Raw genomic sequence first — 22598 nt, 5'->3', positions numbered from 1 at the left:
TCTTCTCCTTTTACTTCATATTTCAAATGCAATAACTCAGTCATAATAAGAGCTATCAGGCTGAAACTCACAGGATCTCTCCCTCCACTTGTCGACAATATCTGAACCAAATTTCATGTTGATAGACAGAAGTGTGTGTGAGATATTTCAGAAAGTGCAGTACAGAGCATCTCCATCAGATGACTACAGAGCTTTCTAAAACCTCTCCAAAGTGACCAAATAATGATGAGAAATGTCTTTATGACGCTGAAAAAATGTCCCTCAATGTTCAAGTTGACTAAAAGCAGATGTTGTTCATATTTAGATCAAGATTGACAGATTTAGTTTCATTGAATCACGTCTCTTTTGACTGATGAAAAAGTTTCTCTGTTATGTGGGTGTCCCACCACCACAGGAAGTCCAACTACATGAACTTCCATATATGGTCAGACAGGTAATTTTACCGGCTCCAAACTCAGAGTGTTTTCACGGTGCTGACTTTCTATTGGATGAAAGTAGCTGTCAATAAAACCCAGTGTGAGCTCGCGTAAAGATGCGCTCCTCTGATTGGCTGATGGAGTTAAAAGTCCGTTAGGTTCGTCACTTTATGTCGTAGAAAGAAGCTGATTGGTTTGTTTTGTTCGTGGGCGTTTACTGATTTCAGAGATACTGAACATCATTGCTCAAATATTTGGTCAACTCTTTAAAATGGACTGAAATGTCGTTGTTTTGGAAGTTTGAGGAGCAGCGTTAAAACTAAACGAGGGAAATAATCCACTTTTATTCTGCTTATTTTTACTTCCGCTTGAATTTAAACGAGCTGGATTTAATCGGTGAGTTTTTCTTCTTTAAAATGAGCCCAGTTTGTCTTTAAATGTCTGTTTATCGACCTAGAAATGCTTTTTAACTGCAGCGAGACAAGTTAGCAGGTTCATTGCTAACTGGTTACTGCCGGAAAGTGAGACGTTCACGTGTTTATCGTGTAAATCCGTCATTTAGTTTCTTGAATAAATTGAAAAACTGAAAATTGGATCTTTCAAACGAGGTATAATATGTCCGTCTTTACGTCAACAGTCAACATGAAAATATAGAGTTGATTGATTTATTCAGTTTACATGTAAATGTCAGGTCGCAGGCAACCTGCGCACTTTAAAAGGTTAAAAGACAGAAGAGGTGAAAACATCCCAGGTGAGTCCTGATTCTGATGACGTCACTGTGTACGTCTCCATTTTTCATCAGACTATGTGTACAGCATTTAATGAGTGGAGACATTTTACCTGTTCACCAACTAAATTGTTAAATGTAGTTGTTAAATGTTCTAGTCACTGTGTGAAGCAGGTTTGGATGTTATACAGATGCATTATGGGAGTGAACAGAAGCAGAGGGTGATGAAGAAAAAACAAGCTATACAGCCCAATGAAAAAACAATAATCAAGCTTCAGTTTCCCATTCATATACACAACAGGAGCACAAAGAGTTTCCCTAACAGCATATGAGCTTCCACCACGATATGAATCAGAAATAGGGTTTTCAGTGGTGATAAGTGATGAAATTTGTAGTTCATTCTTCTCATACATTGCTGATATGTGTGATTAAAACTTATCTTGCTGTTTTTTCTACCTCTTAATCACACAGTCTACAATCCACATGCAGAAAAGGAATGAACAAAATATCAGTACCAGTGTTACATGTCTAATCCTGTAATTGTTCTTCATAAGTTGTTGTTCATGTTCACAGGTGTAGCTGCAGACCCGCACATCAAGATACTTGGTGAAACAAAGGACGGGATGCTGCTGCAGTGTGTTGTTCGAGGTGCCTCTCCAGAACCACATATACAGTTAATGGACAGTACTGGTAGAAACCTTACTGCTGAAGAAAAGGTCTCTAAAAGAGGAGACCGCTATGACATCACCCTTAAAACTACTGTGACCAAGACCAATCGCTATCGTTGTGTCGCCACACAGGATGAAATCAAACATAAGATTTATGATGACATGTACGTACCTGTCCCTGGTGAGTTTCTTTGTTTTTCAGTTTTTATATTCAAATGATTTTAACAGTTAATATCTTGTTGGTTTTCAGTTTGTTTGTTTTTTTAATATTTTCAAACTGAACATAAATCAAATCTGGATGAAAATGTGTAAAATGTTTGAGCCTGAGTCAGATTTGTTGTGAGGCTCTGAGACTCCACTTCATGAATGTACAGAGATCAGAGGAAGAATGAGAGGCTGTGGAGGGAAAGAACAGAAACAACTGGAGTTTGTAGTAAAGTCTGAGATCAGTCTGATCTCACACACACACACACACACACACACACACACACACACACACACACACACACAGTCACAGTCACAGTCACACTGTACACTCAATAATTTAGTAAACTTAGTAACTAAAGTAAACTTCTCATGAAATATACTGAGACTTTCTTCTGTTTTTCTTACCTGTAATTACATTAGACAGAGACACGTAGTGTTTTATTAAGAAAGGTGAATATTCACAGTGAGAAATCTGTGAACAGATTGTTGGAGCTCAGTTTATTCAGTCATCCGTGGAATATATTTGACTTTATAATTTGTGACTGGATGTAAGTTTCAGTTGGAAATAACACAAGTTTAGTTTCTGTGTTCTGTTACTTTTATTACAGTAAGTAAAGTTATGGAAATGTCTTGCTTTTATCTTTCAGCAGGTTCTGGAGTGAAGTTGCTTGGTTCAGGTAGGTCAACTCTTCCACAGTCATCATCCATAATACTCCTTCTGCTCACCTGTTCTTTTCACTTTTTTCTCTTTATGAGTTCAGTTTGTGTATCATCCATTCATTCAAATATATTCATTTAAATTCAAATCAATAACAGCAAAACTACATTTGGCTTTCTGTTTTATGAAGGCATCAAAACTGGAAAACATTGTCATGTTTTCAAAACATTCTTTGTTAGACCTCAAGAACACACACTCTGCAATTTCAAATGGTATTTTTAATTTAGGACTGAATCCTAAATATATCAGATAAAGATTTGTTACAGCTCCGAACTTTGATTCATGTCTGAATGTATCAATAACTTGATACCCTCAACAGTGAACATGGTTTAACATTTACACCTCAACAAGACAAAAGCAGTGACAGCTGCTGCTGTTTGACTGTCAAACTACCACAAGAGGACTGTGTGTAAACTTTGCTGTTAAAGCTGCAGTTTAACCCTAACCCAGTCTTCAGCTGACTGGTGGGAAGGTGACGTTACCTTTTCAAATGGTGGAGGAGGTTTGTTGTGGTTTCATCTTTGTTGATACAGGTTGCCTCACTCTGTTAATCCAGCTTTAGAAATCTGATCTTTTTTGTAAACCTCTCATGCTCTGTGAGTGCTCTTCATGACAGTGTACTGGTCTTATGTGATGGTTGATAGGCAATTGTTCATTTTTATGTTTCCAACTGTGTGTGTGTGTGTGTGTGTGTGTGTGTGTGTGTGTCCGTCCCTCTTGTTTCACCAAACATGTCAGCTATATACCTGGATTGCTGTACTCTACAGGCTACAGATTGTGTAGATGAGAACTGACCCAAATGCTGAATTTACACTTTACAATTATTCATCAGTTTATCATTGCTTTTTTAAATATATATACATATAACATTATGGAGATATGGAGACATGTTCGCAACATGTTTATATTTAACAAACATGTGCATTTCCTTCCACACAAAATATTTACAAAGCCAATTTTTAAAATCTTTTAATTTCAGCATAGTTTAAATTCATGTTTGTTGTGTCACGTTTGTTGGTGTTTTTTGCTACTTCTCATGGTGCATAACCACCACCTGTAGATCACTAAATGTCCCTGTGAAACATGAGCATGTCAAATCCAAGAGCATTTTCTCATCAGAAATATACAAATTAGACAAATCCGACAAATCTGCATTGTAGAACATAAAGGATAACTATTAAAGCTCACATGCTTAAATCACATTTGTGTGGACATTTGTGTCTTTTGCTGGAGGAAACCTTGCACATTTAATTTTTAAAGAAATGCTCCTATTGAAAGTTTTTGAATGTATTTGGTCACTCTTGAAGTGGTGAAGTAAGAGTCTGTAACTTTCCTTTGTTAAAGTTTACCTTAAACTTTTACTTGATTTTCAATTTCAAGTCAAAAGTTTTCTCTTTGACTCTGTCTGTGGACCGTTCATGCTTGTTGACACCCATAGTGGGGAAGTTCAGTTCAAAATGAAATGAGAGAAACAAGACTTATATTTAAACTTTCATGTGCTATTTATGAGAATACACACCTTTTCATTGTGTAGGTTATAACCAGTGTTCTCTACATTACTGTTCCATGGTGAGTAACATCACCTTCTCACAATGTGTTTCAGATGATGTGTCCAGAAAAGTGATGATTGGACTCATAGCTGCAGTCCTTGCTGAGTTGTTGTAGGTGTATCTTTACTTCACTCTGCAACTGGCTGTAAGAAAGGTAAGTTTAAATAATGCATTCTGACATAATGTGCAGACATATGGAATATAACAGATAACTGGTAACTATGATGTGTCCAGATTCTTGACAGATTTATATTATATCCACATCAGAGCAGAAACACTGGAACCTCTAAAAAACATCACAGTTACTGAGCAAACAAACTTTAGAGACATTTTCCAGTGAATCTGAACTGAGAGCTGCAGTCAGAGAATAATAAACATCAAAATACAAAAACGCCTTCAAGTGTGCCATTCAGATAAAACCTGTATAGACCTTGTAGGATGAATAGGACATGATGGATTTCATGTAATATATCTTTTTTTCTTTCCTGCAGGTTCATCATGAGACAAAAGGGAGAACTTTACAAGAAGGAGAGAAGATCAGATCAGCAACGTCCACAAGTTATTTGCAGAGGTGCAGGGGTGTGTGTGTGTGTGTGTGTGTGTGTGTGTGTGCGCGTGCGTGCGTGCGTGCGTGCGTGCGTGCGTGCGTGCGTGCGTGCGTGCGTGCATGTGTGCAGTTTAAAACCATGACTGAGGATTCAGTATTTTTGGACAGTGAGGACATTTTGGCCTCTGTCCTCAACTTCTTAAAAGCCCAGCATGAAACCCAAGACCTGGTTCTAAGGTCAAGGTTAGAATCAGGATTAGGATCTGGTTCTGGTTGGATTAGGCAGGTAGAGGTGATCAGAGAAAGACAAAGACCAGTTTTGGAGGTCAGGTTGTCAGATGGGTGTTGAAAGGATTCTCTTCCTTTTTATGTCACAGACCAAAGTTAATCTTCCCTTTACCTTTATCTAATCTGTTTGCCAACAGTGTGAAGTCCTCCAGTAAAACTATCTGTTTCTATATTTAAAGCTGAGTTTTCAAAAAAAGCTGCTGTAATAGACATATATGCTACAAATGCTCTGTACCTCTCACTGTCTCCTCAGTCTGTGCTAACAGCAGCAAAGTAAAAATAATGTTAGGACTTTCCTGGCAGTAGATAAAGCAGGTCGTCCACTGATTTCAGTGTCCTTGGGTAAATTACTCCTGATGGTCAGACCTGCACCTTGGATGGTATCTCACTGCCATCAGTGTGTGTGTGTTAATGAGAGGCTAAATACAAAGAGCTTTGGATGAAATCATTGTATTAATGCAGCCATTTACTCTGTGCTTACAGCTCTCAGTATATTCATTCAGTGCCTAACCTTAATGTTTCTTACTAACATATCTTAATAATTCTATTTTAATCTTTTTTTCATGACCAAAATTTCCCCAATATATATAACTTTTTATTTACTCTTGCAGTTGCTTGGAATAATGTTTTACATGCTGGCATTAAATGTTCCAGAACTGAATCTGGGGCTTTGCAGTATTTTCAGTGTGACTGGAGTTAATGAGGTTTTTTTTTTTTTTAATTTGTATAATTTATGTCACTGAATCAGTTGAAAGGCTGTTGTTGATCCATAGTCTCTAGTTAAATGTTACACAATCACCCTAAGATAATAGATGAAAATATAAAGTCAAATGAAAAAAATTAAAATTACATTTTTGAAAATGTAAACAAACAGAAATCTTAAATGCTAAACTTCTAGGCAGCTGGTGAAGGATGGAAAGTCTTAAACTGCTTGTAGCTGTTGACTGAGTTGGACATTGACAAAAACAGTCAAATCAAATGTGCTGTTCTGCTGAATGTGAAGCTTTTGCAGCTAAAGTGAAACATAATGTGACTTATTGTTTATTTTCATATCTGTGTTATTGAGGTTATTTGGGACAATCATGTTGCTTCAGAACAGTTTAAATAAAAGCTGAAAACTATCAAACTGGATGTTGAGACTGTTCTGGATCTTTCTGTCTGTTCACACTTTGACTGAAGAAACTAAAGTGACAGCAGGTTTTAACACAAACACAATGTCAGACTGAATAATGAGGTGAAGTTTAATCTGCAGATTATGACCCATGAAAATCCACACAGTCACTGATGCATCAAATTATTTAGATCTCTAAAAACATGAAAGTAGACGTCTATAGATAAATATAGTGGGCTGTAATACATGGCTTAGGTTATGTGTTTCCCACTTTATATGTCTATAATTATTAATGATGTTATTCCATCATCATTATTTAGTCTAATCACAGTCTGAAGTCTGCATCAGAAGTGGACTCTTCAGTCCAAATCCAGTCTGAAGGAGACTCAGCACAGACTTGATGTTTATTGGATTTCATCAGCAGCACTTCAGACTTCACAGGAAGGAAGGTTTAAATCACCATTAATATGTTGGTGCCGGAAAACCAGACCAAATGGACTCAGTCCAACTCCTGGACAGGGAGCCTGTCCTTCACAGTAAAAGCATGGAATAAAGACTTTAATTCATGATATCAGTAAGTAAAACAGCAGACAGGTTGTCTTACTGAAAAGGTTTCTGCCTGCTGTGATCGTCTCTCCTGTTCAAACCATAAGAAATCTCTTCCTAATGTGTTTCCAATGAAAGTGATGAGGAACAAAATCCTCAGTCCTTGTTCTGTGTAAAAACAGATTCTTCAGTTTATCTGAGTTAAACACATCATGTGGAGATCTGCTAATGAGCTGGCTTTATGTCTTTATGATTTTATGATGGTGATTACAGTCCTTCCTCTCTGTCCAAAGTTTAGTTGATGTGTTTTTATTCTGCAGAAACAGAAGTGAAAGAGTTTTGTTTGTGTTGATAATAATGTGAAGGTCAGGAGGATTAGAGTCATTTGTGCTTTAACGAGGTGAAACTGTGCAGTGAAGATATTTATCTGATTGTTTCTTCTAACTAATCCAGATGAAATGTTAGTGTTAAGATAAAGTTCTGCTCAGGAGGTTTTGACACAGTTTGAACAGTTAATGCAGAATTCATGAGTCATAGTTAAATGCGGAGATGGAGCTTTTATTGTGAAGGAGCTGTACCGGAAGCCCAGAAACCTAACGTGTTGTGTGATGAAGCAGTGAGAGTGAGAGGAGCTGCTGAAGCTTCGTCCTCTTCAGATGCTGTTTTTCCTCTTTAATGTTCAGATGATATTAACAGCGATGGAGCTTCTTCCTCTCGTGTGTCTCTGTCTCCTGACTTGGTCTGGAACAACGTTTGCTGATGGAAACGGTGAGAAAACTAAAGAGTCTCTGAGAATCAGACTGAACTGGGTTTATTCATTCTGTTTTATTCAGCTGTAAAGAGTCAGAGGACTGGGATTAAAACACGAGAAACAGAAACAGGTGATGTCATGTGATGACAGCATCTTCCGGGAGGGTGGAGGTAGAGTGTGTGGGTGTGTGTGTGTGTGGGGGGGGGGGGGGGGGGTATGATGCAGGGCGTCGTCTCCATCCTGTCCTGAGCAGGTGGATCGTAGATGTGTTGTTGACTGTTGTTCTCTTCTGTTTTCTGCTCAGTTTAAATCAGAAGCAGAGAAAGTTCAGTTTCACTTTGTTTAGTTTCTTTAATTCTCAGTTTGGTTGTTTCTACTGCTGTGGGTGTGGAGGCAGAGGCTGTTTGATAAATGATCAGAGCTGTCACAGGCTCTGCAGAAGTTTACTGGATTTGGCTTCATTACGACTGAAGAGCAGTGATGTTAAAATTTTTTTGTCCACTTGGGGGCAGTGTAACAATCTGAGAACACCACACTGACAAATGATCAGGACCTGAGCTGAAACCACAGGCTGTATATAAAGAAACACACACACACACACACACACACACACACACACAGTGTGTGTCTGGTTTGTTTTTGTGTGTTTAATGAGTCAGTCTTAGTTATATTTGTTTAAATACTTCATAAGATTTCAGTTCCTGTTCTACTAATTAGCAGTAATGTAGCAGCCTGTGATGCTAAACTGTATTTAGTGTTGATTCTGCCATTTCAATCTAACTTAGATGTTACATTTAATGTAGTTTGTAACTGATGCACAGTTACTTTATATTTGTTGAGGTTGTGGTGTGATTTCCTTCCTTCTTCTGTCTGTCTGTGTTTTCATCAGTTGCAGTGTGTCTCAGTCACCACAGATATTTGACTGCTGATTAAACAGCTTGTAAACTGGTGCTTCAGAGTAACTGAGATGACACATGTTCGTTCTCTGATTCGTCCTCCAGGTCCAGGTGTCGTGACTGTGGCCGTGGCAGAAGGGAGTGAAGCTGTTTTACCCTGTTCCCTCAGCACCAGGCAGAACATCGAGCAGAAGGTGTTTGACTGGAAGAAAGATGTGAAGAAGGAGGTGTTCCTGTACGCTGCTGGCCAGCATTACAACAAGGGCCGAACAGGTCAAGATGAACAGTTCAAAGGACGAGTTTTTCATTTTGAAGATGAGCTGAAGAACGGCAACGCCTCCATAAAGATCCACAATACAAAGATGGCCGACAGTGGAAGTTACACCTGTACTTTCCCTAATACAGCAGAACCAGAATCCCACGTTAAACTTATTGTAGGTGAGTTTGAAACTGATGTGACTTTAAAAGTGATTATTGTATTTATTCATTTTCATTGTTTTTAATGCATTTATTTCTCTCATCATCTCTAGACTTCTTGACACTAAAATGTCAACTATAAATTAATAATTGCACATTTATTTCCTTTTCTTTTTATGTACTGATTTATACTTTATTTTTCACTGATATTAATATTCAGAGTAACATTATAATATTATATTTAAATTAATTCTGCTTTTCCAAATACCAAGGACTTGGTTTGTGTTGTGGACAGAGACCACAGAGCTCTGTCACTTGTCTTTGCAGTGTTGGTCATTTATTCATAGTCTCCATGAAGCTACAGCCTCAGAAACACCTTCCTGCATTTATTATTTAGATTATTTTGTTCCAGTGTTACAGGTCTGACAATGTTACACAATCAGTCCAACATAATTATGTTCTGTTTTTCCTTTTAGATCCTGACCCAGAGCGTTTTATCTTAACCTCTTAGAGCTCCTTACAGTTTTATACATTGTCACCTGTTTATACACCCTGATCTTAAATGTTCTGCTACTCCAAGACGATGAAGAACTGATACATGTCCTCAGCATCACTGCAAAGCAAATATTCTGGTCTCTTATGTTGTGTTTGTTTTATTTCTGTCCAGAACCGAGACATTTTAGTTCAGGATCACACAGAGAATTAAATGAAGATTCCATGTTTCATATCTTTTACCTTGATATTCAAAATGCAATAACTCAGTCATAATAAGAGCTATCAGGCTGAAATTCACAGGATCTCTCCCTCCATTTGTCGACAATATCTGAACCAAATTTCATGTTGATAGACAGAAGTGTGTGTGAGATATTTCAGAAAGTGCAGTACAGAGCATCTCCATCAGATGACTACAGAGCTTTCTAAAACCTCTCCAAAGTGACCAAATAATGATGAGAAATGTCTTTATGACGCTGAAAAAATGTCCCTCAATGTTCAAGTTGACTAAAAGCAGATGTTGTTCATATTTAGATAAAGATTGACAGATTTAGTTTCATTGAATCACGTCTCTTTTGACTGATGAAAAAGTTTCTCTGTTATGTGGGTGTCCCACCACCACAGGAAGTCCAACTACATGAACTTCCATATATGGTCAGACAGGTAATTTTAACGGCTCCAAACTCAGAGTGTTTTCACGGTGCTGACTTTCTATTGGATGAAAGTAGCTGTCAATAAAACCCAGTGTGAGCTCGCGTAAAGATGCGCTCCTCTGATTGGCTGATGGAGTTAAAAGTCCGTTAGGTTCGTCACTTTATGTCGTAGAAAGAAGCTGATTGGTTTGTTTTGTTCGTGGGCGTTTACTGATTTCAGAGATACTGAACATCATTGCTCAAATATTTGGTCAACTCTTTAAAATGGACTGAAATGTCGTTGTTTTGGAAGTTTGAGGAGCAGCGTTAAAACTAAACGAGGGAAATAATCCACTTTTATTCTGCTTATTTTTACTTCCGCTTGAATGTAAACGAGCTGGATTTAATCGGTGAGTTTTTGTTCTTTAAAATGAGCCCAGTTTGTCTTTAAATGTCTGTTTTTCGACCTATAAATGCTTTTTAACTGCAGCGAGACAGGTTAGCAGGTTCATTGCTAACTGGTTACTGCCGGAAAGTGAGACGTTCACGTGTTTATCGTGTAAATCCGTCATTTAGTTTCTTGAATAAATTGAAAAACTGAAAATTGGATCTTTCAAACGAGGTATAATATGTCCGTGTTTCCGTCAACAGTCAACATGAAAATATAGAGTTGATTGATTTATTCAGTTTACATGTAAATGTCAGGTCGCAGGCAACCTGCGCACTTTAAAAGGTTAAAAGACAGAAGAGGTGAAAACATCCCAGGTGAGTCCTGATTCTGATGACGTCACTGTTTAATTAGTGGAGACAGTTCACCTGTTCACCACCTTGATCTGTGTAGACTTTAATCAGACTGCAAACTGTCCAGACCAAATAAAAGAACTCAGTTTTAAAAGCTTGTTCTGTTATCTATTGTGTAAAATATTCATCTTAAAGGTAACTGAAGCTAAATTAGTGGAGTAAAGGTTCAATGTTTCCCTTTGTAATGTGGAGGAGTAGAAGGAGCATAAAGTGGAAAAACTAAAGTTCAAGTAAGAGTCAAAATACACAGTATATAGAGCAGAAACAGCATTAATGATAAATCCAGTGTGTAGGTTAAAGGTTGGAGTGCAGTAAGAACTGTGCAGAATGTCAGTGTCTAATAATAAATACAGTAAAGTACAGATTGTAGAGCAGCAGTGAGTTTAAGGTTTCTATAGTTGAAGGTGGAATAGATAATGGAGGAAGTGTGTGAGCTGACTCTAATGGAAAGTGTTGTAGTATAGAGTTATAGTGTGTGAGCTCCACTTGTTGTCAAACTATGAAGAGTGACAACAGTGATCACCTGAATCACCAACATCATCACAGGTTTGAACGAGCTCTGGCTGAATATGTCCTGAATGTTAAAGACATCAGTGTGATTTATGTTCACTATCATTTCATAGCATCACACAACATAACACAATATGGCTGACATTACAATCAATAAATACATCAGACTGTGATCAGACTGAGTCGTGTGCAGCACATTGTCAGGTCCTGAACCTCCTCTCTGTCGTCTGAAACAACAGGAGTGAGAGCGACTGGCTTGACTTGAAGCTGACTGGAGGTCAGTTGTTGTCTTTGTGTGTTATGTGTCTGAGTTCCTGTTGAAGTCCTCCTCTGTCTGCAGTGTGTGGTGGTGTTTTCAGACCTGATGTCTCTTCAGGTTCACTCTGCTGATGCTGTGGACTGAGGTGTCTCCTGGTTTAAAAGCTGTGTCTCTTGTCTTCAGCAGCTGTTTGATTTCACTGTTCATCCATAGTTTCTCATTTAGCTTCACTCAGATCCTCCTGCTGACACTGACTCTGTCCATGCAGTAGTTAAAGTATGACAGTACAGATGAAGTGGACGTCTCCAGCTCCGTCTGGAGGGAAAATATATTCCAATCTGTCCATTCAGAACAGTCCTGGAGTTTCATCTTTATGTTGCTCAGGTGGATTTCAGGGAGTAGGATGAATTCATTTTATAGAATATGAGCAAACCTGTTGTTTTGAATGAAAAATAAATGATAATGGTCTCCTTCCCATAATTTTCATAATATTCTAGTCAAATAGAAAAGGATGTATCCATTCTAACATTTATGAACAACAACTTTCATGTGACTTCAATTCTGTTTGTGTCCAAAAAACTTTTCCAAATTTCTTGGTTGTATATGTGCTTCTGTCATGATATGAGTCAGAAATAGTGTTTACAGAATTGTTAGAACTTTTGGTAGAAGTCAAAAGTATTTTACACATTATGTGTCAAATTATGCAGGGATTTGCAACCATTGCTTACACTGTGCTTTTCTGTTTCTCTCTGTTAAGTAAGTTATTGTTCATGTTCACAGGAGCAGCTCCAGAGCCATATGTCACAATACTTGATGAAACAAAGGACGGGGTGCAGCTGCGGTGTGTCATTCGAGGTGCTTCTCCAAAACCACTTGTACAGTGGCAGGACAGTTCTGGAAACATCCTTCCTGCTAAAGAACCACAGGTCTCTGAAAGAGGAGGCCACTACGACATCATCCTCCAAACTACTGTGACCAAGACTGATAAGTATCGCTGTGTCGCCACACAGGAGGAAATCAACCATCAGACTCATTCTGAGATCTATGTGCCTGTCCGCGGTGAGATTTCTTCAAATTTTCTAATATTTTTAATTGTTAATTTTATTCACATAAATTGATGTTTTCAAAATATGCTGATGTGTATTCAGGCTAAACATAAATAAAATTGGGATCAAAACTTCTGTGTGGGTGAAGAATGAGAGGCTGTGGAGGGAAAGAACAGAAACAACTGGAGTTTGTAGTAAAGTCTGAGATCAGTCTGATCACACACACACACACACACACACACACACACACACACAAACACACACAAACCCAGAAAGTAAGATTTAGAAACAGCTGGTGTAACCTGATCCTGAAGTGAAGTGTTTGCTGGATAATGTTAACTGTCATCAGTACTGATTGTATCATAGTGAGAGTCCTGTGTGATCAACATGTTGATGAGGATGTAGCTTCCTAACACTCGGTCGACTGACTGCAGCAGGTGCTGGTTTGGTTGATTCCAAGTAGAACTTCCTTCAAATCCAACATCAGGTTTTCACTTGAAGTGAAAATGGAAATGAAAACAGTCAGAGTGTGGACGCTGTGATTCTAAATCACAGATCATCCTCCTCTGTCTGAACCTGAAACCAGGAGTTCACTCATGTTCACCACTTCACACATTTCCTCACATTTAGCTTGTGCTTTGTATGAAATGTGACACTGAAGCATGTAGGCTGATTGAACCAGTCACAGCTGCTGTATGAAGCATCAGGCTGTAGAGGACACTGATTGTAACTGATTTGTATTGATGAGTTCAGAGTGTATTTATGTTGAAGAGCTGGAGCTTCCTGAGTCTCATGCTGCATCATTCACACTGTGGATCTCTGGTGGAAGAAGTACTCTGATCCTTTACACAAGTACTTAAAGTACTAATACATCCATCCATTATCTAAACCACTCATCCTTAATGTGCTGGAGCCAGTCCCAGCTGACACTGGGAGAGAGGCAGAGTACACTCTGTACAGATAGTACTAATACAACAATGTACAAATACTCAGTTACATGTAAAAGTCCTGTATGTATATTTGAGTAGAAGTATAGAAGTACCAGCAAAATGTCAAAGTATTACTTTTTAGAAGTAATATATTTTAGAAATCAATTTTTTTTTGTATTAAAGATCAAAGTAACAAGTAACTAAATCAGTCTGATAAATGTAGTGGAGTAAAAAGTACAATATTTCCCTCAGATGTAGTGAAGTAGAAGTACAAAGTAGCAGAAATTGGAAATACTCTAATAAAGTACAAGTACCTCAAACCTGTGCTTTAGTACAGTAGTTGAGTAACTGTACTCAGTTACTTTCCATCAGTGGCAGTAGTTGTTGCTGCAGTTGTTGTGCTCCTGCTGCAGGACAGTGATTCAAACATGTTGCTACTGATGAAGAACACGTGTCAGAAAGAGGAGGATGCTGCAACATGAGCCTCCTCACTACTGTGAGCAAAACCAGAACCAAGCTCTGAGCTGAGCAGCCGAGCAGGAGGAGAGTGGACAGAAGATGGAGGCTGACATCACTGTGCTGCTCACATTCATCCCACTGCTGTTTTTATCTGCTGAGAGTTTGAGATTCTAGGAGCATGGACACAGTTAGTTGTTTGTCTTTGTGAAGGCTGTGATGTCCAACCTGCTGCACATGATCTGCTGTTACACTCTGAGTCTGACATTCACTTTATCCTCATCTGTTTCAGAGAGTCACAGTGGAACGGTTGTCGGTGTTGCTGTTTCTGCAGCTCTTGGGACTCTTTTTGTTGTTGGTATTGTTCTCGCTGTACTCAGAACCAAGGGTTACAAATTTAATAAAGGTAAGTTTAAATGATGTTCTATAATCACCATTTTCATAATGAGCAGTCAATAACATAAGCAGTTGTTTATATGTTGTGATGATCAGAGTGATGACAGTTGTTTATCTTCTCAGCGTTCTGTTGGTTTTTACTCTCAGATCAGATCAGTTGATATTTCTTTCTTCTAATAAACTGTGGTTTTGTTTCCTCGCTGCAGATCCATCAACAAAGACAAGAGTCCCCACTGAAGACTCCAGTCATTCAGAGCAGCACCTTGATCAGGATCCTTAACTTCCTTTACATGAGCAGTGAGGTCGGCTGCTGAAGTGTGTGTGTGTTGTTGTGCATCTGTTCTGTGAGAATTAGTTTGAGTTTTAGACCAGGATTGTGTTAAGACCTGGTTCTTCAAGTTCAGGTTCAGATCAGGGTTGTGGTTCAGCTGATGAAGCTGGTTCTGGTTTCACAGTCTGTCCCTGACCTTCACCAGGTGTTTAATACTGTCCTCAGGATGGGTTTTACATGTAAAATAACAGCCTGTCTGAACCGGAGGACTGTGTCAAACATTTTCACTGCCCTGAAGCATCAATGTGACCTTCATACCTGCTCCAGGTGTACAGAGGTGAGACAGGAAGCAGGAAGTGAACTAAAGCTCTTTATTTATTCTTTAAATGTGCAATCTGTCATTTTCTGCTGCTAAATCTAAACAGTAAGAGAAAACTGAGTTCAGTGATGTTGTGATGTACTGTGGGATCATGGGAGTTGTTGTCTTCTCCTCCACTGCTGTCACTGCAGTCTGCTTCTCCTGGTTCTCAGGAGGTTTTTACTGGGAGCCAGGTTCTCCACAGAGGTCTCCACAACAAACACACCAGATGATTAAAACCAGTAAAACACTGAATCAAACAGTTTCCTAACTTTTCTCTCTGAAGGAAGAAGTTTAAAGTCCAGACGTCTGATGACTAAAGTCCTTCATCAGGTTAAAATCTATAGTGAAGAACAAAAGAAAACAGATTTCTGGAGGTTTGAAAATTCCTGGAAACATTTGGGATTGTGTCAGTACACAACTCAACAAAATATATAACGGAGATCGAGTCGGTTTTATACATTTTAAAGTGGAAAAGTCACTTTTATACCTTTAAACATGTCCCCATGTGAACCATGCACCTTTCACAATAAAAGCAGGACCACATGTAAACAATAGAATTACCCAGCTGTCCGTTACATAGACACGGAGTGGAGTTCACACAGTGACAGCAGCAGAGAGTCAGGGACCTTTAATGCAGGATAATACAACAAATAATGAAAGAAACAAGCGGCAGAATTCAAAGGGACCTGACTGAACCAGGACGAGGCCTCTGATAAAGAGAGTTTTCAGAACCAACTTGAAAGATTCAACTGATTTTTCCTGCTGAGTTTTAAAGTGTTGAAATCTCAGGAGCTGAGACCAAAACAGTCTGATCAGACTGTTTGATCAGGAGAAATAAATGTCTTCTAAATGCATCAGTCTCAGATCTGATCAAACTGCTTGTAGCTGTTGACTGAGTTGGACGTGGACGTTGACAAAAACAGACTTGAGTCAAATCAAATGTGCTGTTCTGCTGAATGTGAAGCTTTTGCAGCTAAAGTGAAACATAATGTGACTAATTGTTTATTTTCATATCTGTGTTATTGAGCTTATTTGGGACAATCATGTGTTGCTTGTTTTTCAGTAGCTGATCCAGAGTCTGTCAGGTACAGTTAGAGTCCAAACTGTTTCCTGTTGTTGACTGTTAGATGTGAATTATGTGCTGGCTGATGATGCAGCTGCAGGGTGTCATGTGACTTCATTTTTATCCAACAGTTTGAATAAAAGCTGAAAACTATCAAACTGGATGTTGAGACTGTTCTGGATCTTTCTGTCTGTTCACACTTTGAAGAAACTGAATGAGATCTATTTTCTGGGCTGTTGTGTTCGCCCTCTGCAACATGGGCGCCCAGGAAAGTGCGACAGTTCCTCTCGTGCCTCCTGTAATCCGGGACCATCTCTGTGGTTTTACTGCTGCTCAGACACTCTGCACGCTGACTCATCACCAGCTGTTATCAGTCCAACCACAGGGGTCTCATCTGCAAGTTTGATGGAGGTGTTGGTGGAGTGGGTTGAGCCCTGAGGAGAGCCAGAGCTGAGGGTGAGGAATCTATGAACTATTACTACAATCAACTGTTTTCATTTTTTCCTCTTCTAATGAATTCAGATGAAATGTTTGAGTAAAGATGAAGCTCAGGAGGTTTCCACACAGTTTGAACAGAGTTTATGAGTCTTTTCTGATGAAGCAGTGAGAGGAGCTGCTGCAGCTTCGTCCTCTTCAGATGCTGAAGTGCTGCTTTTCCAAAACAAACATGGAGCTTCTTCCTCTCGTGTGTCTCTGTCTCCTGACTTGGTCTGGAACAACATTTGCTGATGGAAACGGTGAGAAAACTAAAGAGTCTCTGAGAATCAGACTGAACTGGGTTTATTCATTAGCACAGACATGGTGTCAGGATCCTGTTGGAACTGCTGTGTGTGTGTGTTATTATTATTTATACGAATGCATCGTATTGAAGGGCTGATGATGGTTATGAATGAGTTTCTCTCCAGCTCTCTCTCCACATTTTCAGGATTAATAACTAACCAGTGTTTTATGTTTTGAAATTACACCAAGTAATTAATGACTGACAGGTGCAGGGCGCTTCATGATCTGTTGGACTGAACCAAACGATATAATGATTTTCTGTCTGACCGCTGTGACTCTGTCAAATATTAATCAGCTCAGATTAATTTTAAAACATCAGCCACAGAAACAGCTGATGTCATTTAATACCAGCATCCTTCAGATTTATATTAGTCATGAATTATTATAATCCAGGAGCTGTTTTAACATATGGTGCTACTGCGTGTGTGTGTGTGTGTGTGTGTGTGTGTGTGTGTGTGTGTGTGTGTGTGTGTGTGTGTGTGTGTGTGTGTGTGTGTGTGTGTGTGTGGTGTTGGTGGTGTCTCCTTCCTGTTGTGAGAAGGCAGACCACAGATGTTGATGCTGATGGTGATAACTGGTTCTGAGAAACTCTTCTTCCTCAGACTGATCGTCTGATAGTTTCACCCGTTTACTTTAAGTTTAAGTAAAATGAGTCTGAATCATGTCTTCATCAGATTCATGTGTTAAAAGTCTCCAGATGAATTGTAATGCAGCTTCCTGTGAGTTTAGACTCTTTACATGAACTGTCTTCAAGGCTGAAGTCAGCATGTGTTCCTCTCTGTGTTTATTATGGTCACAGTACTTTAGAATAGGAAACTTCCAAAACAAACTTTGACTCCTTTATTTCTGATGCGATATAAAAACTCAAAAAATGTGTTTTTCACTTTCATATTTATACACATATTCAAATACAGTCAAAGCTCTGCATGAATATTAACATAAACTCATTCAGATAATTGTTGAGCTATTTTCTTTCCTGGTGTTTCAGAGTGACTGTAGTGACACATGTACATGTGTTTTCTGACTTTGGGATGTTTTTCTTTTTAACCTGATCACTCTGCTGATTAATGTTTTTGTCTTCCAGACCCAGGCGTCATCAGAGTGGTCGTATTTGAAGATGATGATGCTGTTTTACCTTGTTCCTTTGGCTCTGTGAACATTGAACATCAGGTCTTTGACTGGAAGAAGGATGGTCAGGAGGTGTTCATATATGACAGTGGCCGTACTTACGGTGACGGTCTGTCAGGTCAAGATAAGCAGTTCGAAGGACGGGTCGAACATTTTCCAGATCTTCTGAAGTCTGGTAACGCCTCCATAGTTATCAGACGTACAGAGGTGACTGACAGTGGAAGCTACACCTGTGATTCTGTGCAAAACGGAGTGTCAACAACACAATCCCGCATTGAGCTTATTGTTGGTGAGTGCTTCCATCAAACAGTTAAAATGATTCCTGCTTATTCACAGATGTGACTGGTTCAAGTGTGTTAAATGTTTTCTGACTCTTTGACTGGAACTCATTCAGACACAAACCAGTCTCATCTGTAGATGTTTGTGAAATCTGAGCCTATATTTAATTTTTTTTCAAGTTTTACATGATACACATCTGTTTAATAAACAGGGTTTAGTAAAGTAAGTTTCAGATTTTGCTCCCGAATTACCTGTTTTTTTTCCCTGGAAACTTTCCATAAGAGGTTAAGCTTGGGAACTTTGGGAATTTTCCAAATCGGAAACTTTCCAAACTAATCATTTTGTTTTATCATAAGCAAACGTGTGCAAACTAATATACATCATTATTTGTGAGATTTATTTGTGAGTAGAACTTGAATCAGTTCTTTCAAGACAGAAAACTGTTGAATTAAAAGGTCCCATTCAAACTGTAAAATGAAAACACCACCACCTCCCATTTATCTCCATTAATCCCAGGGACTGTTTCCAACTTTGAAAATTCCCAGAATTTTGTAGCCGTGCTCAGATGTTTCTAATGTTTAGTCAACCATCGGTCAGATAGTGAACTTGTCTCATATTATCTGTTGTTTATCAACCATCAGAGTTATACTGAGATCATTGTCTTTATTAATGGTCAGTGGTTTTTTAACCTTCAAATGATTTTCATAATTCATGAGTTATTGGATTTTAGTGTTTTTTCAGACTGAGCCCAAAGTGAATTTGGTCTAAGGGCCATAAACTGGGATTAAAACTTCTCTGTGCAGAAAATGTTTCAAACTGAAGATGTACAGAGATAAGAGGAAGAATGAGAGCTTCACTGAGACGATAAAAACACACATTCACATTCACAAGAAGAACCTGAGGCACAAATTGACACAGAGGCTGCCTGTACTGTTTCTGTTCTCAGTCTCTTTGAGGCGTCTGGTTCAGATCAGAGTCCTGGAGCTGGATGCAGCAGCTGTTTGTAGATTCACACTTGGTCTGACACCTTCACTAACTATGACCTCAGCACTAAAACATATCATTGAATTAAAATCTGTCACGAGTCAGAAATAGTGTTTACAGTCGTGAATAGTTACAGATTTTTGGTAGAAGTCAGAAGTATTTTACATAATGTCCTGTCTTTTAGATCCTGTCTTGATAGAGGGAAGACCGCTAATACTAGGTGAGTCCTGATTCTGATGAAATCACTGATCTCTACATCTCACCTGTATCTAAAGTTTGGCTCCACAGACCTCAAAAAACTTTAAATCTGTCACTTGAACATTGTTCAACCTTTTTGTGAAGGTTTTATTGTTTCACTTTATTGAAATATTGTTAATGTTACTATGTTAGCTGTGTTATGTTTGACTCAGAGGTTGGGTTGCAAAGAGGTGACAAATTTCTGGTAACTTTTTAACGTTTCTGGAAACTTTCCATACTTTAAACACTGTTTTCAAATGACAGCCAACAACAATATTACAACATAACTTTCTGTTTCTTTATTTCCCCTCTGTTTTTGAATGAAAATAACAAAATAATGTTGCATCTCTGATAGTGAACTTGTTTCATATTATCTGTTTTTTACACTGTGTTCACAGCTGCAGCTCCAGAGCCATATGTCACAATTCTGGATCAAACAAATGACCGAGCTCTGCTGCAGTGTGAGGTTCGGGGTATTTTTCTCAAACCTGAAGTGGAGTGGCAGGACAGTTCTGGAAACATCCTTCCTGCTGAGGAACCACAGGTCTCTGAAAGAGGAGGACGCTACTCCCTCCAAACTACTGTAACCAAGACCGACCGCTATCGCTGTGTCGTCACACAAGAGGAAATCAACCATCAGGTTCATTCTGAGACCTTTGTCTTTATGAATGGTCAGTGGTTTTTAACCTTTAAATGATTTTCATAATTCATGAGTTATTAGATTTTAATGTGTCATTTATTTCCAGAGGTAAGAGGAAGAAGGAGAGCTTCACTGAGATGATAAAAACACAAAGCTGGTGTGAACAGTCCCAGCTGTAGCTAACATCTGTATGGTTGATAAACTGTGTTTTCTGTTTCTCTCTGTTCATGTATTTTTCTTTTAAACACACTGTAATCCACATGTACAGGCAGAGAGGGGGTGGACAAAAAGATATTGTACATCTAACCCTGTGAGTGTTCTTAATAAATTATTATGTTCACAGGTGCAGCTCCAAAGCCACGCATCAAGACCATTAATGAAACAAAGGACTGGGTGCTGCTGCAGTGTGAGGTTCAGGGAGCTTTTCCCAAACCTGAAGTACAGTGGCAGGACAGTTCTGGAAACATCCTTCCTGCTGAGGAACCACAGGTCTCTGAGAGAGGAGGACGTTACGACATCACCCTCCAAACTACTGTGACCGAGACCGACACCTATCGCTGTGTCGCCACACAGGAGGAAATCAACCATCAGACTTTTGATGAGGCCCTTGTGCGTGTCTATGGTGAGTAGTTGAGTAATTGTGCTAATTGTATTGACTAATCCGGAGTCTGTCACAGCCTGAGATGTCAAGTGATAAAGCTTTAAGCTTTAAACAAACTTGACAAACTCATCAACCACTGGCCCATGCTCATATTCATGTTAGTTGTTGTCTTTGTGAAGGCTGTGATGTCCAACCTGCTGCACATGATCTGCTGTTACACTCTGAGTCTGACATTCACTTTCTCTCATCAGTTTCAGAGTGTAAGACTGGATGGATTGTTAGAACATCTCTTGGGATCCTTTTGATTGTGGTTTGTGTTCTAACTGTGCTTAAAGCCAATGGCTGCTTCAACTGTAATAAAGGTAAATATAAATAATGTATTATAATCAACACATTCATTATGACACATTCACAGACAATAACACAAACTGTTGTTTATATGTTGTGATGTTCACAGTGTTGACAGTTGTGTTTATCTTCTCAGACGTGCAGAGTTCTGTTGGTTTTTACTCTCAGATCAGATCAGATCAGTTTGGATTTCTTTATTCTCTAAACTGTCATTAAATGGAATCTAAACTGTTTTACTTGCTGCAGATCCACCAACAAAGACAAGAGTCCCCACTGAAGACTCCAGTCATTCAGAGCAGCAACTTGATCAAGGTTCTTAATCACCTTTACACGAGCTGTGAACTCCTGAAGTGTGTGTGTGCTGCTGTGTGTCTATTTTTTGAGAATCAGTTTTGCTGAGGTTGGGTGAGGTTGTTGTTTTCATATGGAAACATTACATGGACCACAGTCTTTCCTTGAGCTTAACAGTAGACGAGGTTGTTTCTTTTAAATTCATTTATTGGTTTATTTAATATGGACCATACACCTTAATATGCATTAGAGTTAGGGACCAAATTACAAATGGACCTGACTGAACCAGCTAAAGTGAAACATGTTTATTTTCATATCTGTGTTATTGAGGTTATTTGGGACAATCATGTGTTGCTTGTTTTTCTGTCTTCAGTTGCTGATCCAGAGTCTGTCAGGTACAGTTAGAGTCTGAACTGTTTCCTGTTGTTGACTGTTAGATGTGAATGGTGTGCTGTCTGACAGTCACTGTATGTTGATGTTGGTGACTGATGATGCAGCTGCAGGGTGTCATGTGACTTCATTTCTATCCAACAGTTTGAATAAAAGCTGAAAACTATCAAACTGGATGTTGAGACTGTTCTGGATGTTTCTGTTCAGCTCTTTGCGTCTCTGTTAGCTTTGAGGACTTTTCTGACAATCACTCCGTGTCCATCTGTCAGGGGATGTGAGGAGATGGAAGCTAATTTCAGTCAACATACACATTTTAATGTCTAGTCTTTGATTTAATACGTTATTATCTAATATTCATTCACCTTAATCTGAGTCTAACACATGCAGCTACAAGTACACAAAGCAGTTTATACAAGTGTGACGTGGAAACCTGAAGTCTCCACTGCACATAAACTGAGAATGGACTTCAGTGAAATAGGACACATCTCCAGTCAGTGAAATGAAATTGTTTTTATGTTTTAAAACCTGTCCAGAGGTGATTTTCAAACACTGACTATTTTCTCACTCATGCGTGAGACCTGCAACCTGCAGGTCTGACACCTGTAAGTATGTCTTACACCTGCAGGTTGCATGTGGCTAGAGCAGCTAGCAGCAGGGAACCCCTGAACTCTCCATGAGGACCCTCTATGCCAGACTGCCGCCTGTACTAGAATTAAAATCTAAGTATTCCTTACATACATCTGTGAAATGAAATACTCACTCTGATTGTTGACTGCCATGTTGTAGTTCTCTAACTAAGATTAAAGCTGTGGTGCCACCTAGTGTCTAAAAACAGCATTTTCTCTGTATACTTTCAGTTTTA

General features: G+C 38.9%; 1 protein-coding gene and 1 long non-coding RNA gene across 6 annotated transcripts in view; both read left to right on the top strand.

The window, feature by feature from the left end:
* The window catches only part of LOC108901430 (butyrophilin-like protein 1), a 54729-nt gene extending 32184 nt beyond the window's left edge, over positions 1-22545 (top strand). For 2 of the 5 annotated variants that reach the window (XM_051068481.1, XM_051068485.1), the window contains exons 2-7: positions 17923-18255; positions 19414-19449; positions 19865-20137; positions 20450-20728; positions 20959-21069; positions 21302-22545. In XM_051068481.1, coding sequence (XP_050924438.1) covers positions 17923-18255; positions 19414-19449; positions 19865-20137; positions 20450-20728; positions 20959-21069; positions 21302-21375 — 1106 coding nt within the window. In that variant the 3' untranslated portion in view covers positions 21376-22545. Of the gene's footprint in view, positions 1-7441; positions 7547-17922; positions 18256-19413; positions 19450-19864; positions 20138-20449; positions 20729-20958; positions 21070-21301 lie in introns of those variants that run through there. The other 3 variants (XM_051068482.1, XM_051068480.1, XM_051068484.1) reach the window with 3 other exon arrangements.
* On the top strand, positions 7961-9471 carry LOC127140523 (uncharacterized). Its single transcript, XR_007811007.1, has 3 exons — positions 7961-8102; positions 8531-8863; positions 9319-9471. It is a non-coding gene; the product is annotated as an uncharacterized LOC127140523 (long non-coding RNA).
* Positions 22546-22598: the final 53 nt, after the last annotated feature.

This window comes from Lates calcarifer, unplaced genomic scaffold (assembly GCF_001640805.2).
Source record: "Lates calcarifer isolate ASB-BC8 unplaced genomic scaffold, TLL_Latcal_v3 _unitig_4636_quiver_833, whole genome shotgun sequence".
Classification (NCBI taxonomy): Eukaryota; Metazoa; Chordata; class Actinopteri; family Centropomidae; genus Lates; species Lates calcarifer.
The sequence above is the reverse complement of the archived record's forward strand: the minus strand, read 5'-3'. Positions and strand labels throughout refer to the sequence as shown.